Genomic DNA, 20,693 nt, shown 5'->3' with positions numbered 1-20,693 from the left:
AGTACCCCTTATCTAGGCAAAATTTTGTAAAAATTCAATTTTGTTATCTGCTATAGCAGTTGCCTACACAGATCGCCGCCGCGCCATTTTACAAACCTGAAAATAATTTTCAGGAATTTCTCATGGCATCTTTAGTCATAAATATTTTTTCCGAAGGCCCTACGGCTAAAGCTTGATTTTCATGCATCCGTTGTCCGACGATACGATATTAATTTTATTGGTTGAATTTAAAGGTTTCGATTGGTTAACCGTTTCTAACCAATCAAAGTCTTTAAATTCAACCAATAAAATTAATATCATATCAACGTATCGTGGGATAACGGATGCATGAAAATCAAGCTTAATACTGTCCAATACAGCCGAGATCTATTCTTAGTGGAACATCCTGTACAGCACTGCCTGGTGTAGCTGCTTTTTTTTCTTATGACTAAGTTGGTGGTGGGGACCTCATAGAGGGGCGTCGGCCTCAGAGTATGACGCAACAACGACAGTAACGTTGACGAGAAGTCCCACCAGTGGGCGGTGGTGTCACGGGAGCAAAGTAGGCGTGCACTTTGATGTTGGGCAAATGATTCTTAAAAAACAACAAAAATACTCATACCAATGTTTTAGACAAGAGAGTTTGGGGGTGATATTTCTATCTACTAAATACATAATCTATGATAAAAAAAAAACTAATTTTAGTGAGGATGCAGTCAATAATTATCGACTCCATCCTCACTAAAATTAGTTTTTTCTCAACTTAGTCAGTTATGGTATAAACCTGCTGTTTTTTAATATATGATATATGAATATCATATTATATAACAAAGAATTTCTAGAATTACCTTCAGTCTTCTTATGCCCATTCTGGTTATCAATTGACAGTCATATAATTCGACCCTTTGTAAGTTATGACAAGAAGTTAGATGCTCCAACGATGCGTCTGTAACCAAAGGACAATTATCTAGTTCTAAAACTGTTAAATTTTCAGCTGCGCATGGCGACATGGATAAATGACGTATTCCCTCGTCAGTGATCAGTTCACAGTGAGACAAAGACTAGAATAAACAATTTCAATAATTAAAAAAAATTGTCTTAATTTTATGGTTACCAAATATTCTATTCTAGGACAACCCATGGCAAGATGAATGAGAGTGGCATCAGTGATGTGAACACACTCGTCTAAGTCCATTTTCTCTAAATACCGGCAGCTCTATAAAAAAACACAAATAAAACCCTTTACTAACATTATCTAACCTCGTCTTCTAATTTAATGGTATAGCAGCATCCACGAATTACGTGACCCAACAAGTTCTCAACATACCCTCGCCAAAGCTTGAAAACCGGCATCTGTAAACTGAGAGCATCCGGCCACTTCTAGAGTGCTGAGCATGGTGCATTGTTGAGCTAAAGCGATCAGAGAGGCGTCTGTCAGAGCTGAGCAACTCGAAAGACATAGGTAGTGCAGTTTGGGACATTTCTCAGCAAGAGCCTGGACAGCTTCATCTCTTATGTTCTGCAAAGTTTCCCATTAGTTAAATTGAACGTACAAATTATTAGGATATTTGAAGTAAAATATTGTTAAGGTCAAGGTGTATTACTGGTTGCATAACTGGCGAATTCGCCAGAAAGTAAAAGAAAATGTTAATGTCAAGGTGTATTACTGGTTGCATAACCTGGCGAATTCGCCAGAAAGTAAAAGAAAATTACAGAATTCTTTAGAAATTTCCAGAAACCATCGCCAGGGGGTATATAAGGCCCGCGCTTTGACAGTTGGACCAGTCTGAAGATAGTCTGAAGTCTGAAGTTTGAAAATATCGCGAAATACCGTTAGAGTAATAGTAGTTGCATAAATTGTGTTGTAAATAGTATAAGTTGTGTGTACAGAGTAAGACAAATAAATTCGTTAAGTATTTTATCGTGAGTTTAAATAGTGGACCCACGGAATTCGTAACAATTGGTGTCGGAAGTGCGATTTAATTGGATTTTGAAGATTTTACACCGAATTTGGGAATTTTTATGGTTGGTACGAGACAGCAAGCGAAGAAAATGGAAGAAGTAAGCAAATTATTGGGAGATTTTATGGAGAAATTAGAGAGAGAAAAGGAAGAGGAAAAATTACGACGTCGAGAAGAACAGGACCGGCTTGAGAAAATGTTGGGTAATTTGGAAATTCGTTTCGAGGAGCGACATCGTAGAGAAAAATAAGAACAGGACCGGCTTGAGAAAATTTTCGAAGATTTGAAAATTCAACGACAACAAGACAAACAAGTAGAACAGAACCGGCTTGAGAAAATTTTAGAAGATTTAAAAATTCAGCGACAACAAGACAAACAAGAAGAGCAGAACCATATTCAACAGAGTATCGAAAATTCGGAACGAAGACAAGAGACCCACTTCCAAGAAGTCGTAGAAGATCTGGAGGAGCGCCTTCAGCAGAAAATGGAAAAATTAGAGATGGACCTACAGAAGACCAAGGTACAAGTAAGGACACCTGGCGTTTCTGGAACTGCGAACCTCAAGGCACCGACCTACGATGGACAAACGACCTGGACGATGTACCACCGCCAGTTTGAAGCAGCCGCCGTTGCCAACGGATGGACCGACCAGGAGAAAGCAGCGGCACTTGTCATCGCGCTGCGCGGCCCTGCCCTGGAACTGCTGCAAACTATTCCTGCAGCCCAACAGCAAGAATACGAAACCTTGGTTGCTGCATTGGACAGAAGATATGGCGATCAACATCGACGTCAACTTTACCAGGCCCAGATCAAGACAGGCCTGCAGAGGTCCGGAGAGAGTCTGCAAGAATTTGAAGCAGACTTACGTCGGCTGGTACACTTGGCATATCCAGAAGCACCGGAAGGGTTTAGAGAGGAACTCGCGGCCCAGTGCTTTATCAGTGGATTGAAGGACAGCGAATTACAGAGGGCGCTGCAAATATCCCGATTTTCTACCAGCAGCGAAGCACTGGTCAGGGCGCTGGAAATCAAAGCTGCCTTTAGCGCCATCCCTAGACCGAAGATAAGATCTGTAACGGTCGAGAAACAGCCCGAGAGTAACCACAGAAGTTTGGACGAGATGTGTAGAAAATTCGACAAACCATGTGAGCTACTAATAAACAAGGGAGCCAACAACAACCAGACAGAGAACCAGAGAAGATCCCAGGAAATAAGGTGCTATAGATGTGGCAGGAATGGCCACATCAAACGGGATTGCCGCGTCCAAATGCGACCCCGTTCACCATCCAGAGAACGTAGGCACCAGGAAAACTAAAATCAGTCAATACTAAGGGGCGAGTATTGACTCGGGAGAACAGAGCCCCCAGGATTTTTTCCATTAGGAGTTTAGGAAGAACCGCTGATAGTTTAGTGATCGACGGGAAGGTCAATGGTAGGAGAATCCGAATGACCGTGGACACTGGCGCTATGGTATCGTTGGTGCGAGCTAACTCAGTGCAAGGGTTGAAGCTGATGCCTCTGGGAAGAAGAGTGTGTTTACGTACAGTTACGGGGGAAATGACCGTTGTACGGGGAAAGGCTATCGTCGAACTGAAGTTAGGAAATTTGAAGTTTCAGCATAGCGTCTTAGTGGCAGATATTGAAGATGACTTCATCTTGGGCATGGATGTGATTCGTCAACATGGATTTTCGTTCGATCACCAAAGAAATATCCTAAATATCGGAAACGAAGAGTTCATGTTATCTCCAGACGAGGGACCAGGAAGGATGGATGTAAGATCAGCGGAAACTGTGGTGATACCTGGTAATACCGAGAAGATCGTATTCGGTAAAGTGGAGAAAATCGCTGGGTGCTGTGTTGGACTGGTACAAAGTGTCGACAAGAAACAAGATAGGTACTTGGTGGGAAAATCATTGGTGAACACCGACAAGAATATACCGATCAGAATTGCGAATGTTTTTGTGTCAAGATCATCAATGAATTGTGTCAAGATCCAAAAAGGTGACAAGATAGCCATCTGCGAACCTGTAAGAAGTGTCACCCGATGTGATGAAGTGTCGTCAGCTGTTACACAAAAGGCATCCCAAGAAACACTAAAACATCTAGCACAGCCATGGGATCACCTAACACCTGAGGAGAAACAGAAGGCCAAGTTCCTGCTAAAGCATGGCAGTATTTTGAGAAGAACAACAGTGGAAGAACGGATTTTAGAAGCACCGGATTAATACTGGTCATGCTCAGCCGATTCGACAACGTCCTAGAAGGGTGCCCCTTCCAAACAACAAGAAATGGAGACAATGGTAGATAAGATGTTAGAAGATGGAGTAATCGAAGAATCATCAAGTCCATGGTCATCTCCTGTTTTGGTGACGAAGAAAGATGGTAGTACACGATTCTGCGTGGACTATAGGAAGCCTCAATGACGTCACTAAGAAAGATAGCTACCCACTGCCACGTATAGATGACACATTAACAAATCCTGGCAGGTTCGTGCTGGTTCTCCACTCGACTTAAAGAGTGGATACTGGCAAGTTGGTCTGGACGAGGAAGACAAAGAAAAGACGGCTTTTTCTACAGGAAACGGACTATACCAATTCAAGGTCATGCCGTTTGGATTATGAAATGCTCCAGCCACTTTCGAACGTCTAATGGAGGTGGTGTTAAGAGGATTAACTTGGAAAACGTGCTTGGTTTACCTCGATGATGTATTGATTATGGGAAGAACTTTTGAGGAGCATTTGCGAAATTTAGAAGATGTCTTCGGCCGCATAAGAAATGCGCACCTGTACTTGAACCCGAAGAAGTGTAGCTTATTCCAGCGACAAGTGGAATTCTTGGGTCATGTAGTTTCGGCAGACGGAATTTACACCGATCAGAAGAAAATCGCTGCAATCAAGGATTGGCCTAAACCTCGCGATAAACATGAACTTAGAAGTTTTCTGGGTTTATGCACATATTACAGAAGATTTGTCAAGGGATTTGCCAACATAGACCTTTACATAAACTTACAGGTGATGAAGTCGGCTACGAATGGAACACCGATTGTGATGTAGCCTTTGGAAGACTTAAGGCGGCTTTATGTTCAAGTCCTATTCTAGCCTACCCGCAACAACAAGGAAGGTATATCCTGGATACCGACGCCAGCAATATCGGCATAGGTGCAGTGCTATCACAAGTGCAAGATGGCGAAGAACGAGTGATAGAATATTACAGTCGAGTTCTATCTAAACCAGAAAGGAATTACTACGTTACCCGGAAGGAGCTGCTAGCAATTGTAAAAGCAGTTGATCATTTCCATAAATATCTGTATGGCCAAGAATTTTTAATTAAGACAGATCATGCGGCTCTCAAGTGGCTTATGGAGATGAAACAACCTGAAGGTCAAATAGCATGATGGCTCGAGAAGCTCCAGCAGTATCACTTTACCATCCAACATCGTGCTGGAAAGATGCATGGTAACGCAGACGGTTTATCCAGAAGACCCTGTAAAATCGATTGTAAGCACTGCTGTAAAACGGAACAACGCGAAGGCACTGTTATGATAAGGAGTTTTAAGCTTGGAACCGATGAAAAGTGGACGACGACACAATTGAGGAAAGACCAAATGGAAGATCCAGACATCGGAGCAATACTACGGCTCAAGGAAGGTAACGGCGAGAGACCACCGTGGCAGGATATTGCGAACAGAGGGCTCGTTTTCAAAGCTCTCTGGGCTCAGTGGAATTCACTAGTTATGGAGAATGGATTGTTAAAGCGCATATGGGAAAGTGCGGATGGCAGCACAGTAACAACTCAGTTACTGGTACCAAGGAAGAAAGTTACCCAGGTATTGGAAGAAATTCACGGTGGTAAAACTGGAGCCCATCTTGGGGTAAACAAGACCTTGAGCAAGCTGAGAGATCGCTTTTACTGGGTGGATTATTGCGAAGATGTCAAGAAATGGTGTCGACAATGTAAAATTTGTGCAGCCAGCCAAGGACCAAGCACTCGATCTAGGGGAAAAATGAAACAATATAACGTTGGACTGCCATTCGAAAGAATCGCTGTTGACATTGCAGGCCCATTCCCTGAAACGCACAAGGGCAACAAGTACGTTTTAGTGGCGATGGATTATTTCAGTAAATGGCCAGAAGTTTTTGCCATTCCAAACCAAGAAGCATCGACTGTAGCTGAAGTATTAGTCAATAATGTCTTCAGTAGATTTGGAATTCCCTTAGAGCTTCACACTGACCAAGGAAGGAACTTCAAGTCAAGACTGTTCCAGAAGATGTGTGATCTGCTTGGTATTCACAAGACTAGGACAACAGCTTTACATCCGCAGTCTGATGGGATGGTCGAAAGATTCAATAAGACCATTGAACACCTCCCGAAAATGGTGGACGAACATCAAAGAGATTGGGATCAGCACATACCGCTATTCCTAATGGCTTATAGAAGTGCAGTTCACACCACCGGACTTTCACCATCGAAGATTTTGTTTGGTCGAGAATTACGGTTGTCTTGTGACTTGGTGTTCGGATCACCAGACGACGGCACCACAAACGTAGAGGACTACGCGGATGAACTGAAGGAAAGGTTATTGGAAATTCATCAGACCGTTAGAAGTAAGATTGCGCTAGCCAGTGACCGGATGAAAGCTCTTTACGACCTCAGAGCTAATTCTACGGGATTTCAACAGGACGATAGGGTATGGTTGTATAACCCACAGCGCAAGAAAGGAAGGTCCCCTAAGTTAACTCCAGCAAGGGAAGGTCTTTATACAGTCATCAAGAGGATAAATGATGTTTTGTACCGGATTCAATGCAGCCCTAGAAGTAAGATGAAAGTAGTTCATCTGGATCGATTGAAGAGATACCAGACAGGAAACCTTGATCGGGACGATCAAATTTGAGAAGGGGGCAATGTTAAGGTCAAGGTGTATTACTGGTTGCATAACTGCATTACTGCTACATAACCGCAATGTGCATTGAGGAACCTGTCGAATTCGACAGAAAGTAAAAGAAAATTACAGAATTCTTTAGAAAATTCCAGAAACCATCGCCAGGGGGTATATAAGGCCCGCGCTTTGACAGTTGGACCAGTCTGAAGATAGTCTGAAGTCTGAAGTTTGATAATACCGCGAAATACCGTTAGAGTAATAGTAGTTGCATAAATTGTGTTGTAAATAGTATAAGTTGTGTGTACAGAGTGAGACAAATAAATTCGTTAAGTATTTTATCGTGAGTTTAAATAGTGGACCCACGGAATTCGTAACAATATGTTTTTACATTAACTTACACCACATTCTAATAAATTCACCACTTCTAACTGATTACAGTATCTTGCTAGACATATGACGGCCCTTGAAGTGATATGCTTACAGCCCTTACTTATAAAACTCTTCAGCTTAGGGCATCCTAAAATAAAAAAAAAGATAAATAGTAATATATTAATTATATACAGGGTGGTCCGAACTGTATTCCTGAAACTTCGACAGCATATTCTGCAGTTAAAAATAAGTAAAAAAGTTTGTATAAATGTGTCTCCTAACATGCTTAGTTTCGGAGATACAGGGTGTAGAAGTTTCATTTTTATTTAGATTTTTTCCAAATAATTTCCAACCTAAATAACGAAAATATTTAGATGAAAATTGGTGTCTGGGAGTTTAGAGGGTACCACCTACATATTTTTTAACGGGTTTGAATACTAATAACTTTTTGTCCGAACCTGTATAAAACTACTGAGTAAAAAATATACATTTACGACGTTTTTTACGTAAAAAAGGTCTCATTGTAAAATTCGCTACGATTAATGGTTCTCGAGAAATTTTGAATCGAAATGATCAATACCTGTCGTCATTGACATAAATTACACATGTTGACTAAATAGTTATTAGACTGAAATCATCTACCATTTTTTCAAAGAAAATTTTATGATTAATTTAAAAAAAAATAAAAAGTTTCCAAATTTATGATTTCAGTGAAATAACTATCTACTCAACGTGTCAATAATGACATGTATTAATTATTTCCATTCTAAATATTGTTGCGGACCGGTGTGGACTCGACCTAAGCTAACAATATGGCCCGCCCTCGGATGACCTTAACATCGCATAGACACCGTAATGATTCATTCGAAGATTCGAGAGGTATCGAGTTCTACTGGAATGGAGTAGTACATACGAGAACAATCGAAACCTTCTCTATGCACCTAACGATCTATGGACTATTCTAGAGTTCTTTACCTGTCGGTATAAAAGCCGGCGGCTGTGGCCTAGAAAGGGCAGTTATAAATAGTTTGTAAATAGTTCTATAAGTCTTTTATCGTTATTGTTTTTGTTAATTAGTGTTAAATAAATAGTGTTTAAATAAATTGTGACTTTCTATCCACACGGAACCGACGAAAAACGTAACAATTGGTGTCAAGTGTGGCGTGTGTGATAGACTAGAAAAAGACTGATAATGGCTTCGAAAAAATTGTTGAAAGACTTGAAAGCGTCCGAACTGAAATGCATATTGGAAGAGAGAGAGTGCGAGACAGATGGGAAGAAAAGCATTTTGCAAGCTAGACTGAAAGAGGTTTTGATTGAGGAAGGTGAGGATCCTGACACATTTTGCTTTGAGTTGGAAGGTGACCTTGACCCGCGCCTACAAAAATTAGAAAATAAAATGACAGAGAATTCTCAAAAATTAGACGACAACTTGAACAATTTGAATAGTAAAATAATTAACTTGGAAGACAGTTTGAACGATAAAATTACAGAGAATTCTCAAAAATTAGAAGACAGTTTGAAAGATAAAATTATGGAAAATGCCCAGGATTTAATTAATATTTTAGAAGATAAGATCGCAGAAAATTCTAAAGACATACAGGCCAGCTTTAATAATAAAATACTTAATTTAGAAAAAAAAATAACAGAAAATTCCAGGGAATTAGAAGAGAAGATTATAGAGAATTCTACGGAGCTATACACAAGACAAAATACACAAGACAAAATAATACCGATACACAAGACAAAATAATAGAGATTGAGGATGATGTAAATAGAAAAATCGAAATTTTAAGAGAAGAAATAGCAAAGACAAATTCACAAAAATGTCAAGAAACATCGAAGGAACCGAAACTAGTCGAAAATAAGTATGCCTCAAAATCAGTTATGAAACCTCCACAGTTTGACGGAAAAACCGCTTGGGCCAATTATTTTTGCCAATTTGAAGCCGCTGCGAGAGGGAACGGCTGGACACCGTTGAAAAGCTGCTAAAGCTTTTGACTATCGCACTGCGAGGAGATGCGACTCATATCCTGCAGACACTGTCACCATCGGAACAGGGAGATTATCAGCAATTGGTACGACATTTAGAAATGAGGTACGGCCAAGCTCATTTGGGACGTGTCTATCATTCCCAGCTAAAAAATCGCATTCAAAAGTCAAATGAGTCTCTGCAGGAGTTTGAAGCCGACGTAGCCCGCCTCGTTCGCCTTGCGTACCCTGCTACGCCCGAGAAAGTTATGGAGCGGTTGGCAGTACAGGCATTCTCCGACGGCTTACGTGACACCGAGACAAGACAAGCACTTCTTCTAGCCCACCCAACGCACTTGGTGGATGCTTTAGCACGTTATGAAACCTCCACAGTTTGACGGAAAAACCGCTTGGGCCAATTATTTTTGCCAATTTGAAGCCGCTGCGAGAGGGAACGGCTGGACAATCGCTGAAAAAGCTACCGCTTTGACTATCGCACTGCGAGGAGATGAGACTCATATCCTGCAGACACTGTCACCATCGGAACAGGGAGATTATCAGCAATTGGTACGACATTTAGAAATGAGGTACGGCCAAGCTCATTCGGAACATGTCTATCATTCCCAGCTAAAAAATCGCATTCAAAAGTCAAATGAGTCTCTGCAGGAGTTTGAAGCCGACGTAGCCCGCCTCGTTCGCCTTGCGTACCCTGCTACGCCCGAGAATGTTATGGAGCGGTTGGCAGTACAGGTATTCTCCGACGGCTTACGTGACAACGAGAGCAAGACAAGCACTTCTCTCCTAGCCCACCCAACGCACTTGGTGGATGCTTTAGGACGTGCCCAAGAATTTGAGGCCGCGAAACAAAAGTTCTCGGTCTTTAGGAAGAGTACGGGCCATCGACGAATGTTCCGACGAATCCGTGGAAGGATTGTTCGGCAGGTAATGGACCAGTACGTGGGCAAGAAGGGACCGATTCGTTGCTGGAACTGCGGACAGGTAGGACACGTGCGAAGCCGTTGTAAGGAGAAGAACGAAGAACCGGCTTCGTCGAGGTCGGAAAACTACTATGGTCGAAATGAAGGGGCACACGTCGACCTGTACCCAACATGCCCCAACAAAACTGCTCAAGTCGCCTGCTACAACACAAAGTTCAACAGCATTTTTGTGGATGGTTTCGTGGATGGAGAGTTACGGACCATGCTGTTGGATACGGGTGCGACCAAAACGATCATCAGGCGGATATCCTTAAAACATCAAAAAGGATAAAACAACACAATGGCGACTACGTACAGCTACAGGAAGCTCCGCTCTCATCCATGGAGAGGTAGATCTTAATTTTGTTATCGGAAGCACCTGTTTTAATCATCGAGTGTTAGTAGCAGACATCGAAGATGAACTTATTCTCGGAATGGACATCATGACCACTAGAGGTTTTCAGCTAAACCTCAAACAAGGAATTTTGAAAATAAATGAAGAAGAAGTGGTTCTGCATCGAAAATGTGAGGAGACGCTTCGTATGGTGGTAGCAGAAGATGTTTCGATCCCTGAGCGCTGTGAGACATTTTTGGATGGTTGCCTGGAAGGTAAAATGAATAATGGGAGTATTATTCTGTTGGAGCCAAGGAATCATGACAGCGAAATAGGACGAGGGGTCGCTGTTGGAAAAGCCCTGCTACGAGCGAAGAAGACTGTACCGGTGAGAGTAATGAACACGAATTATTATTCTGTATCCTTGAAGAAGGGAACCCCGTTAGGGTACTGTTGTTCGGTCTCCTCAGTCATTCGAAGCGTGGAGGCCTCCAAAGTTTCGACTTCAAAAATTCCGGACAAAATGGTGAAGGAGTTAGTAAACGTAAGGGATTATCTCCCGAAAATAGTAGAAAATTGAGAAACCTGATAATCAAGTATCAAGATGTGTTTGATAAAGGAGAAGCAGGACAGAGAGGTCGTACCAATTTAGTACAACATAAAATTGATACAGGAGATGCGCGACCAATCAAACAAAATCCGAGAAGACTTCCGCTCGCCAAACGTGAAGAAGCTGATAAAATCCTTCGAGAAATGAAAGAAGAAGATGTCATCGAACCATCTAACAGCCCGTGGACATCGCCGGTAGTACTAGTAAAGAAGAAAGACGGTACCACCAGATTCTGTGTTGATTATCGGCAGCTCAATAATGTTACCAAGAAGGATAGTTATCCCCTGCCGAGGATAGACGATACTCTAGACACGCTGGCGGGGTTAACGATATTCTCTACGTTAGATCTGAAAAGTGGATATTGGCAAGTCGACATGGCGCCGAAAGATAGAGAGAAGACAGCGTTCTCGGTGGGCTCCGGACTGTGGCAATTTACCGTCATGCCTTTTGGATTGTGCAACGCGCCAGCTACCTTTGAGAGACTAATGGAGTCTGTGTTAAAGGGACTATCCTGGACTACCTGTTTAGTGTACCTGGATGACATCATAGTGGTGGGGAAATCCTTTGACCATCATCTGAAGAATTTGGAAGAAGTTTTCAAGCGACTAGGGAGTTCTGGTTTGAAACTTAGCCCCAAGAAATGTCATCTGTGTCAAGAAAAGGTACACTACTTGGGCCATGTAGTCTCCTCCCAAGGAGTTGCGGTAGATCCACAGAAGACCAAGACAGTGGAAGAGTGGCCGATACCTAAAGATAAACATGAACTATGACTTACCGAAGGCGAGAGGCGTTTCTCTTGGGACTCAGATTCTGACGAGGCATTCCGAAAATTGAAGAAGGCCCTGACTAGTGCGCCCATACTTTATACCTTTTGCTACCCTCTTGGCAACGGAAACTTTATATTGATACCGACGCTAGCAATGTTGCGTTAGGCGCTGTTCTGTCTCAGATCCAGGATGGTCAAGAAAAAGTCATTGGTTATTTTAGTAGACCTTGTGAAAACTGGAAAGGAACTACTGTGTAACCAGACGAGAATTACTAGCAGTAGTTAAAGCAGTGGAACACTTCTACAAGTATCTCTATGGAAGAAAGTTCTTGTTAAGAACAGACCATGCTGCTTTGAAATGGCTGTTGCAGTTTAAGAATCCTGAAGGGCAGATAGCTAGATTGAACGATTACAAGAATTTGACTTCGACACAGAACATCGAGCTGGAGCAATCCATCGAAATGCCGACGCACTTTACAGAAGACCTTGCGCTAAGGACTGTAAGCATTGTTCCCGAGCAGAAGAGAAAGAAGTGAAACTCCTAAGAACAACTGTGGTTAATGATAGTTGGCAACCCGAAGATCTTGCAAATGACCAAACCAGTGACCCAGAATTAGGTTTAGTAATTAACTGGAAAACCCCAGGCCAAAGACCAACATGGGAGAAGTTTGCAGATATTCGCCGAACGTAAAGTCGTACTGGGCCCAGTGGAATTCCTTGGTAATAGATAACGGACTACTTCGCCGTGTGATCGAGAGACCGGAGGGACAAGAAGAGAAAAGGCAGATCGTCATTCCAAAGAAGAGGGTCCCAGAAGTCTTGGAGGAAGTTCACAATGGAACCAGCGGTGGACATCTGGGTGTTACCAAAACACTTGGCAAGCTGCGTGAACGGTTCTACTGGATGAACTTGATGTGAGGGCCTGATGTAAGAAATGTGACATTTGCGCAGCCATCAATGGGCCACAAAAGCGTGGTAAAGCCCCTATGCGCCAGTACAATGTCGGCAGTCTCTTCGAACGAATAGCGATCGACGTGGCTGGTCCTTTCCCGGAGACGAACGATGGCAACAAATACATTGTGGTAGTAATGGATTACTTCAGCAAAATGGGTCGAGGCCTACGCGTTGCCAAATCAAGAAGCGTCCACCGTTGCTGATGCCCTTGTTAAAGAATGGATCTGCAGGTTTGGTGTTCCCATGGAGCTTCATTCAGATCAGGGAAGAAACTCTGAGTCCAATCTGTTCCAAGGCGTCTGTGAAGTCCTGAACATCCGCAAGACCAGGACGACTGCTTTACATCCACAATCCGATGGGATGGTTGAACCTTAGATTAACAATAAAAATAGATAGAGCAAGTCATTCATAAATTCACAAAATCGAGGTGCCAACATCGTTTTATCGGTTAGTGCCCCCACTACCCTAGTTTATGGACAGCGGGGTAAAGAGGAAAGTGGTAGGGGAATTCGAAGATTCGAAGCAGAAGAGCATCAAAACAGAATTTATCCTTGAGATTTCATTGATGAGTAAAAGCTGGTAAAAGCCAGATATATAGAAGTAGGTGGTTAGAGGCATAGATAAAATATTTTTTTAATAATAAATTTTAAAAATGTGTTCATGCAATAAAACTAATAAATTATTGTTGCGAGCCGGTGTGGACTCGACCTAACCTCACAATATGGTCCGCCCTCGGATGACCTTAACATCGCATAGACACCGCAATGATTCATTCGTTCGAGAAGAATCGAGACCCACTAGAATGGACTCGTACATACGAGAACATTCGAAAACCTTCTCTATGCGCCTAACGATCTTTGGACTATTCTAGATTTCTTTTACCTGTCGGTATAAAAGCCGGCGGCAGTGGCCTAGAGAGGGCAGTTATAAATATACAGTTGACGCGCTAAAATTAAAAATAAATTCTAGTTATAAATCGTTTTGTAAATAGTTCTATAAGCTTTTATCGTTATTGTTTTTGTTAATTAGTGTTAAATAAATAGTGTTTAAATAAATTGTGACTTTCTATCCACACGGAACCGACGAAAAACGTAACAATTGGTGTCAAGTGTGGCGTGTGTGATAGACCAGGAAAATAAAAAGACAGACAATGGCTCCGAAAAAATTGTTGAAAGACTTGAAAGTGTCGGAATTAAAATGTATACTGGAAGAGAGAGAGTGCGAGACAGATGGAAAGAAAAGCATTTTGCAAGCTAGACTGAGACGTTTTGGTGGAGGAAAGTGAGGATTCTGACACATTTTGCTTTGAGTTGGAAGGTGACCTTGACTAGTCCTTACAAAAATTAGAAGACAGTTTGAATGATAAAATGACAGAGAATTCTCAAAAATTAGACGACAACTTGAACAATTTGAATAGTAAAATAATTGACTTGGAAGTTAATTTAGAGAGAAAATCAGTGATAAAATTAATATTTTAGAAGATAAGATCGCAGAAAATTCTAAAGACATACAGGCCAGCTTTAATAATAAAATACTTAATTTAGAAGAAAAGATAACAGAAAATTCCAGGGAATTAGAAGAAAAGATTATAAAGAATTCTACGGAGCTACAAGACAAAATAACACAAATTGAGGACGATGTAAATAAAAAAATCGAAATTTTAAAACAAGAAATAGCAAAGGCAAATTCACCAAAATGTCAAGAAACATCGGAGGCACAGAAACTAGTCGAAAATAAGTATATCTCAAAGTCAGTTATTAAGCCTCCACAGTTTGACGGAAAAACCGCTTGGGCCAATTATTTTTGCCAGTTTGAGACCGCTGCGAGAGCGAACGGATGGACAATCGCTGAAAAGGCTACCGCTTTGACTGTCGACTGCGAGGAGATGCGACTGATATCCTGCAGACACTGTCACCATCGGAACAGGGAGATTATCAGCAATTGGTACGACATTTAGAAATGAGGTACGGCCAAGCTCATTTGGAACATGTCTATCATTCACAGCTAAAAAATCGCATTCAAAAGTCAAATGAGTCTCTGCAGGAGTTTGAAGCCGACGTAGCCCGCCTGGTTGCCTTGCGTACCCTGCTACGCCCGAGAATGTTATGGAGCGGTTGGCAGTACAAGCATTCTCCGACGGCTTACGTGACAACGAGACAAGACAAGCACTTCTCCTAGCCCACCCAACGCACTTGGTGGATGCTTTAGCACGTGCCCTAAAATTTGAGGCCGCGAAATAAAGTTCTCGGTCTCTAGTGAGAGTACGGGCGGTCAACCAACGTTCCGACGAATCCGTGGAAAGCATTATACGGAAAGTCATGGAGGAGTACTTGGGCAAGAAAGGACCGACTTGTTGCTGGAATTGCGGCCAGGCAGGACACGTAAGAAGTCACTGTAAAGAAAAAGACGTGGACCCGGTTTCGCCAAGTGTCGAATCAAAGGGACACATATCGAGCAGTACCCAACAGGTTCCGACGAAAGTCGCATCGCTACAACATAAGTTCAACAGCATTTTTGTGGATGGTTTCGTGGATGGAGAGTTACGGACCATGCTGTTGGATACGGGTGCGACCAAAACGATCATCAGGCCGGATATCCTTAAAACATCAAAAAGGATTAAAACAACACAATGGCGACTACGTACAGCTACAGGAAGCTCCGCTCTCATCCATGGAGAGGTAGATCTTAATTTTGTTATCGGAAGCACCAGTGTTAGTAGCAGACATCGAAGATGAACTTATTCTCGGAATGGACATCATGACCACTAGAGGTTTTGAACTAAACCTCAAACAAGGAATTTTGAAAATAAATGAAGAAGAAGTGGTTCTACATCGAAAATGTGAGGAGACGCTTCGCGTGGTGGTAGCAGAAGATGTTTCGATCCCTGAGCGCTGTGAGATATTTTTGGATGGTCGCCTGGAAGGTAAAACGAATAATGGGAGTATTATTCTGTTGGAGCCAAGGAACCATGACAGCGAAATAGGACGAGGGGTCGCTGTTGGAAAACCCCTGCTACGAGCGAAGAAGTCTGTACCGGTAAGAGTAATGAACACGAATTATCATTCTGTATCCTTGAAGAAGGGAACCCTGTTAGGGTACTGTTGTTCGGCCTCCTCAGTCATTCGAAGCGTGGAAGCCTCCAAAGTTTCGATTTCAAAAATTCCGGACAAAATGGTTAAGGAGTTAGTAAACGTTAAGGGATTATTTCCCGAAGATAGTAGAAAATTGAGAAACCTGATAATCAAGTATCAAGATGTGTTTGATAAAGGAAAAGCAGGACAGAGAGGTCGTACCAATTTAGTACAACATAAAATTGACACAGGAGATGCGCGACCAATCAAAACAAAATCCGAGAAGACTTCCGCTCGCCAAACGTGAAGAAGCTGATAAAATTCCTTCGAGAAAATGAAAGAAGAGGGTGTCATCGAACCATCTAACAGCCCGTGGACATCGCCGGTAGTACTAGTAAAGAAGAAAGACGGTACCACCAGGTTCGTGTTGATTATCGGCAGCTCAATAACGTTACCAAGAAGCGATAGTTATCTCCCTGCCGAGGATAGACGATACCTCCAGACACGCTGGCGGGTCAACGATATTCTCTACGTTAGATCTGAAAAGTGGATATTGCAAGTCGACATGGCGCCGAAAGACAGAGAGAAGACATGCGTTCTCGGTGGGCTCTGGACTGTGCACCTTACCGTCATGCCTTTTGGATTGTGCAACGCGCCAGCTACCTTTGAAAGACTAATGGAGTTCTGTGTTAAAGACTATCCTGACCGGTGTACCTGGATGACATCATAGTGGTTGGGAAATCTTTGACGACCATCTGAAGAATTTGGAAGAAGTTTTCAAGCGACTAGGGAGCTCTGGTTTGAAACTTAGCCCCAAGAATGTCATCTGTGTCAAGAAAAGGTACACTACTTGGGCCATGTAGTCTCCTCCCAAGGAGTTGCGGTAGATCCACAGAAGACCAAGACAGTGGAAGAGGGCCAATACCTAGAGATAAACATGAACTACGAAGCTTTTTGGGACTATGCACATACTATCGCCGTTATGTACAGTGTTTCGCCACCATCGCAAAACCATTGACCAGACTTACCGAAGGCGAGAGGCGTTTCTCTTGGGACTCAGATTCTGACGAGGCATTCCGAAAATTGAAGAAGGCACTGACTAGTGCGCCCATACTTAGCTACCCTCTAGGCAACGGAAACTTAATATTGGATACCGACGCTAGCAATGTTGCGTTAGGCGCTGTTCTGTCTCAGATCCAGGATGGTCAAGAAAAAGTCATTGGTTATTTTAGTAAGACCTTGTCAAAACCGGAAAGGAACTACTCTGTAACCAGACGAGAATTACTAGCAGTAGTTAAAGAAGTGGAACACTTCTACAAGTATCTCTATGGAAGAAAGTTCTTGTTAAGAACAGACCATGCTGCTTTGAAATGGCTTTGCAGTTTAAGAATCCTGAAGGGCAGGTAGCTAGATGGATTGAAGGATTACAAGAATTTGACTTCGACACAGAACATCGAACTGGGGCAATCCATCGGAATGCCGACGCACTTTCCAGAAGACCTTGCGCTAAGGACTGTAAGCATTGTTCCCGAGCAGAAGAGAAAGAAGCGAAACTCCTAAGAACAACTGTGGTTAATGATAGTTGGCAACCCGAAGATCTTGCAAATGACCAAACCAGTGACCCAGAATTAGGTTTAGTAATTAACTGGAAAAACGCAGGCCAAAGACCAACGTGGGAAGAAGTTTGCAGATATTCGCCGAACGTAAAGTCATACTGGGCTCAGTGGAATTCTTCTTTGGTAATAGATAACGGACTACTTCGCCGTGCGATCGAGAGACCGAGGACAAGAAGAGAGAAGGCAGACCGTCATTCCAAAGAAGAGGGTCCCAGAAGTCTTGGAGGAAGTTCACAATGGAACCAGCGGTGACATCTTGGTGTTACCAAGACACTTGGCAAGCTGCGTGAACGGTTCTACTGGGTGAACTGCAAAGAAGATGTGAGGGCCTGGTGTAAGAAATGTGACATTTGCGCAGCCATTAATGGGCCACAAAAGCGTGGTAAAGCCCCTATGCGCCAGTACAATGTTGGTAGTCCCTTCGAACGAATAGCGATCGACGTGGCTGGTCCTTTCCCGGAGACGAACGATGGCAACAAATACATTGTGGTAGTAATGGATTACTTCAGCAAATGGGTCGAGGCCTACGCGTTGCCAAATCAAGAAGCGTCCACGATTGCTGATGCCCTTGTTAAAGAATGGATCTGCAGGTTTGGTGTTCCCATGGAGCTTCATTCAGATCAGGGAAGAAACTTTGAGTCCAATCTGTTCCAAGGCGTCTGTGAAGTCCTGAACATCCGCAAGACCAGGACGACTGCTCTACATCCACAATCCGATGGGATGGTTGAACGCATGAACAGAACTATCAACCGTTATCTGGCCAAAGTAGTCTCTGACCATCAAAGAGACTGGGACAAATTTCTTCACCTGTTCCTGTTGGCCTACCGTTCATCCGTCCAAGAATCTACAGGGCAAACTCCAGCCAGCATCGTTATGGGACGGGAAGTGCGTCTACCTTGTGATCTGAAGTTTGGTTGCCGACCGGAAGAAGATGTCGCTGGAGAAGATTATGTCCACAGACTACGTCAAAGGATGGACGACATTCATCAGCGAGTCCGCCTAAATATTCAAAGCGCTAGTGACCGAATGAAGGAGCACTACGACATTCAAGCTGAGCATGGGGGATACCAACGAGGGAATTTGGTGTGGCTGTACAACCCGTAGAGACGTCGTGGATTATCTCCGAAGCTACAATCCTCGTGGGAAGGCCCATACGAAGTCATGGATAGGATTAATGACGTCGTATACCGTATCAGAAAATTGCCAAAAGGAAAACCGAGGATAGTTCATTTCAACCGTTTGAGCCCTTACCATGGCGAAATAGAAGATCGTGCTGGGACCGTGAGAACCTGCAGCTTTGATCCCCCTGATTCGGAGATGTCCTTTGATGATTTCATGGCCCGATACAACAGCAGTGAGAAGGCTCGCTATGGTGTAACCAAAGAAGAACCACGAGACCTCTTTTCCGTGCCTCCTGATTATTCGCTCGCTCACTGTGTGGCCCGAGATTTGCGGATGTCCAGAGGAATCGCTGCGACGTTCAATGAGAAGTTTGGGCGTGTCGGAGAACTACGCCGACAGGATCCAGAGGTTGGAAGCGTCTTTAGGCTAACCGACAATGCACATGGTCAAGCAAGGCACATCTTCTACCTGGTCACCAAGGAATGGTCCCCGAGTAAGCCGACTTATCTCAATCTATGGAAGACCCTGATTGAACTGAGAGAAGCCCTGCTAAACAATAACATTGCACGATTAGCCATTCCGAAGCTGGCGTGTGGACTCGATGGTTTGAGTTGGCGTACAATCCGGAACATGATTGAAGTCTTGTTCAGATTTACGGGAATCGAGATCCTCGTTTGCTGCTACAACCCAAAGCTGAGATCGGGAGAGAAAACGGTAGACTGCTATTTCTACCAGACTTCGCAATGTACCAGGGGCCAGCTTTGCAAATACCTTCATTCACCGTATACATCTCAGGACGAGCATGTGCCTAAGAAGGGGGCAGTGTTGCGAGCCGGTGTGGACTCGACCTAACCTCACAATATGGCCCGCCCTCGGATGACCTTAACATCGCATAGAACACCGCAATGATTCATTCGTTCGAGAAGAATCGAGACCCACTAGAATGGACTCGTACATACGAGAACATCTGAAAACCTTCTCTATGCGCCTAACGATCTTTGGACTATTCTAGATTTCTTTTTACCTGTCGGTAGGAGCCGGCGGCAGTGGCCTGAGAGGGCAGTTATAAATATACAGTTGACGCGCTAAAATTAAAAATAAATTCTTAGTTATAAATCGTTTGTAAATAGTTCTATAAGTCTTTTATCGTTATTATTTTTGTTAATTAGTGTTAAATAAATAGTGTTTAAATAAATTGTGACTTTCTATCCACACGGAACCGACGAAAAACGTAACATTATTATAAATACATAATATATGCTATAAAATATTTGACAAACACTATAAAAAATGTGTTTATTAAATATTCAATAATTAAAAGTTAGATATAATTAAAAGATATTATAGGTACGTATTATCGTATAATATAAATTGATTGATAAACTAAAATGTTAATGGATCTATTATATAAGATGTTTTGTTATTTAGATAATATTAATTACAAAAGAAAAGTAGATACATGTGAACAACATTATATTGAATATCAGTAGATATACATTAATAATATAATTAATATAATGTATTGTTACGTTTTTCGTCGGTTCCGTGTGGATAGAAAGTCACAATTTATTTAAACACTATTTATTTAACACTAATTAACAAAAACAATAACGATAAAAGACTTATAGAACTATTTACAAACGATTTATAACTAAGAATTTATTTTGAATTTTCGCGCGTCAACTGCACTGGTATATTTATAACTGCCCCTCTCTAGGCCACCGCCGGTTTTTATACCGACAGGTAAAAAAGAAATCTGAATAGTCCAAAGATCGTTAGGCGCATAGAGAAGGTTTTCGAATGTTCTCGTATGTACGCGTCCATTCTAGTGGGTCTCGATTCTTCTCGAACGAATGAATCATTGCGGTGTCTATGCGATGTTAAGGTCATCCGAGGGCGGGCCATATTGTGAGGTTAGGTCGAGTCCACACCGGCTCGCAACACTGCCCCCTTCTTAGGGCACATGCTCGTCCCGAGATTATACGGTGAATGAAGGTATTTGCAAAGCTGGCCCCTGGTACATTGCGAAGTCTGGTAGAAATAGCAGTCTACAGTTTTCTCTCCCGATCTCAGCTTTGGGTTG

At 42.6% G+C, this 20,693-nt stretch overlaps 1 protein-coding gene across 3 annotated transcripts in view; it reads right to left on the bottom strand.

Moving 5' to 3' along the window:
• Positions 1–251: 251 nt before the first annotated feature.
• Positions 252–20,693, bottom strand: part of LOC115878370 (F-box/LRR-repeat protein 20) — a 53,164-nt gene continuing 32,722 nt past the window's right edge. For 2 of the 3 annotated variants that reach the window (XM_030894845.1, XM_030894844.1), the window contains 5 exons: positions 7,219–7,337; positions 1,307–1,498; positions 1,094–1,195; positions 828–1,040; positions 253–574 (listed from right to left, as the gene is read on the bottom strand). In XM_030894845.1, coding sequence (XP_030750705.1) covers positions 467–574; positions 828–1,040; positions 1,094–1,195; positions 1,307–1,498; positions 7,219–7,337 — 734 coding nt within the window. In that variant the 3' untranslated portion in view covers positions 253–466. Of the gene's footprint in view, positions 575–827; positions 1,041–1,093; positions 1,196–1,306; positions 1,499–7,218; positions 7,338–20,693 lie in introns of all 3 variants that reach the window. The other variant, XM_030894843.1, reaches the window with a different exon arrangement.

The sequence above is a fragment of the Sitophilus oryzae genome, unplaced genomic scaffold (genome assembly GCF_002938485.1).
Source record: "Sitophilus oryzae breed Bouriz unplaced genomic scaffold, Soryzae_2.0 scaffold_1508_pilon_pilon, whole genome shotgun sequence".
Lineage (NCBI taxonomy): Eukaryota > Metazoa > Arthropoda > Insecta > Coleoptera > Curculionidae > Sitophilus > Sitophilus oryzae.
The sequence above is the reverse complement of the archived record's forward strand: the minus strand, read 5'-3'. Positions and strand labels throughout refer to the sequence as shown.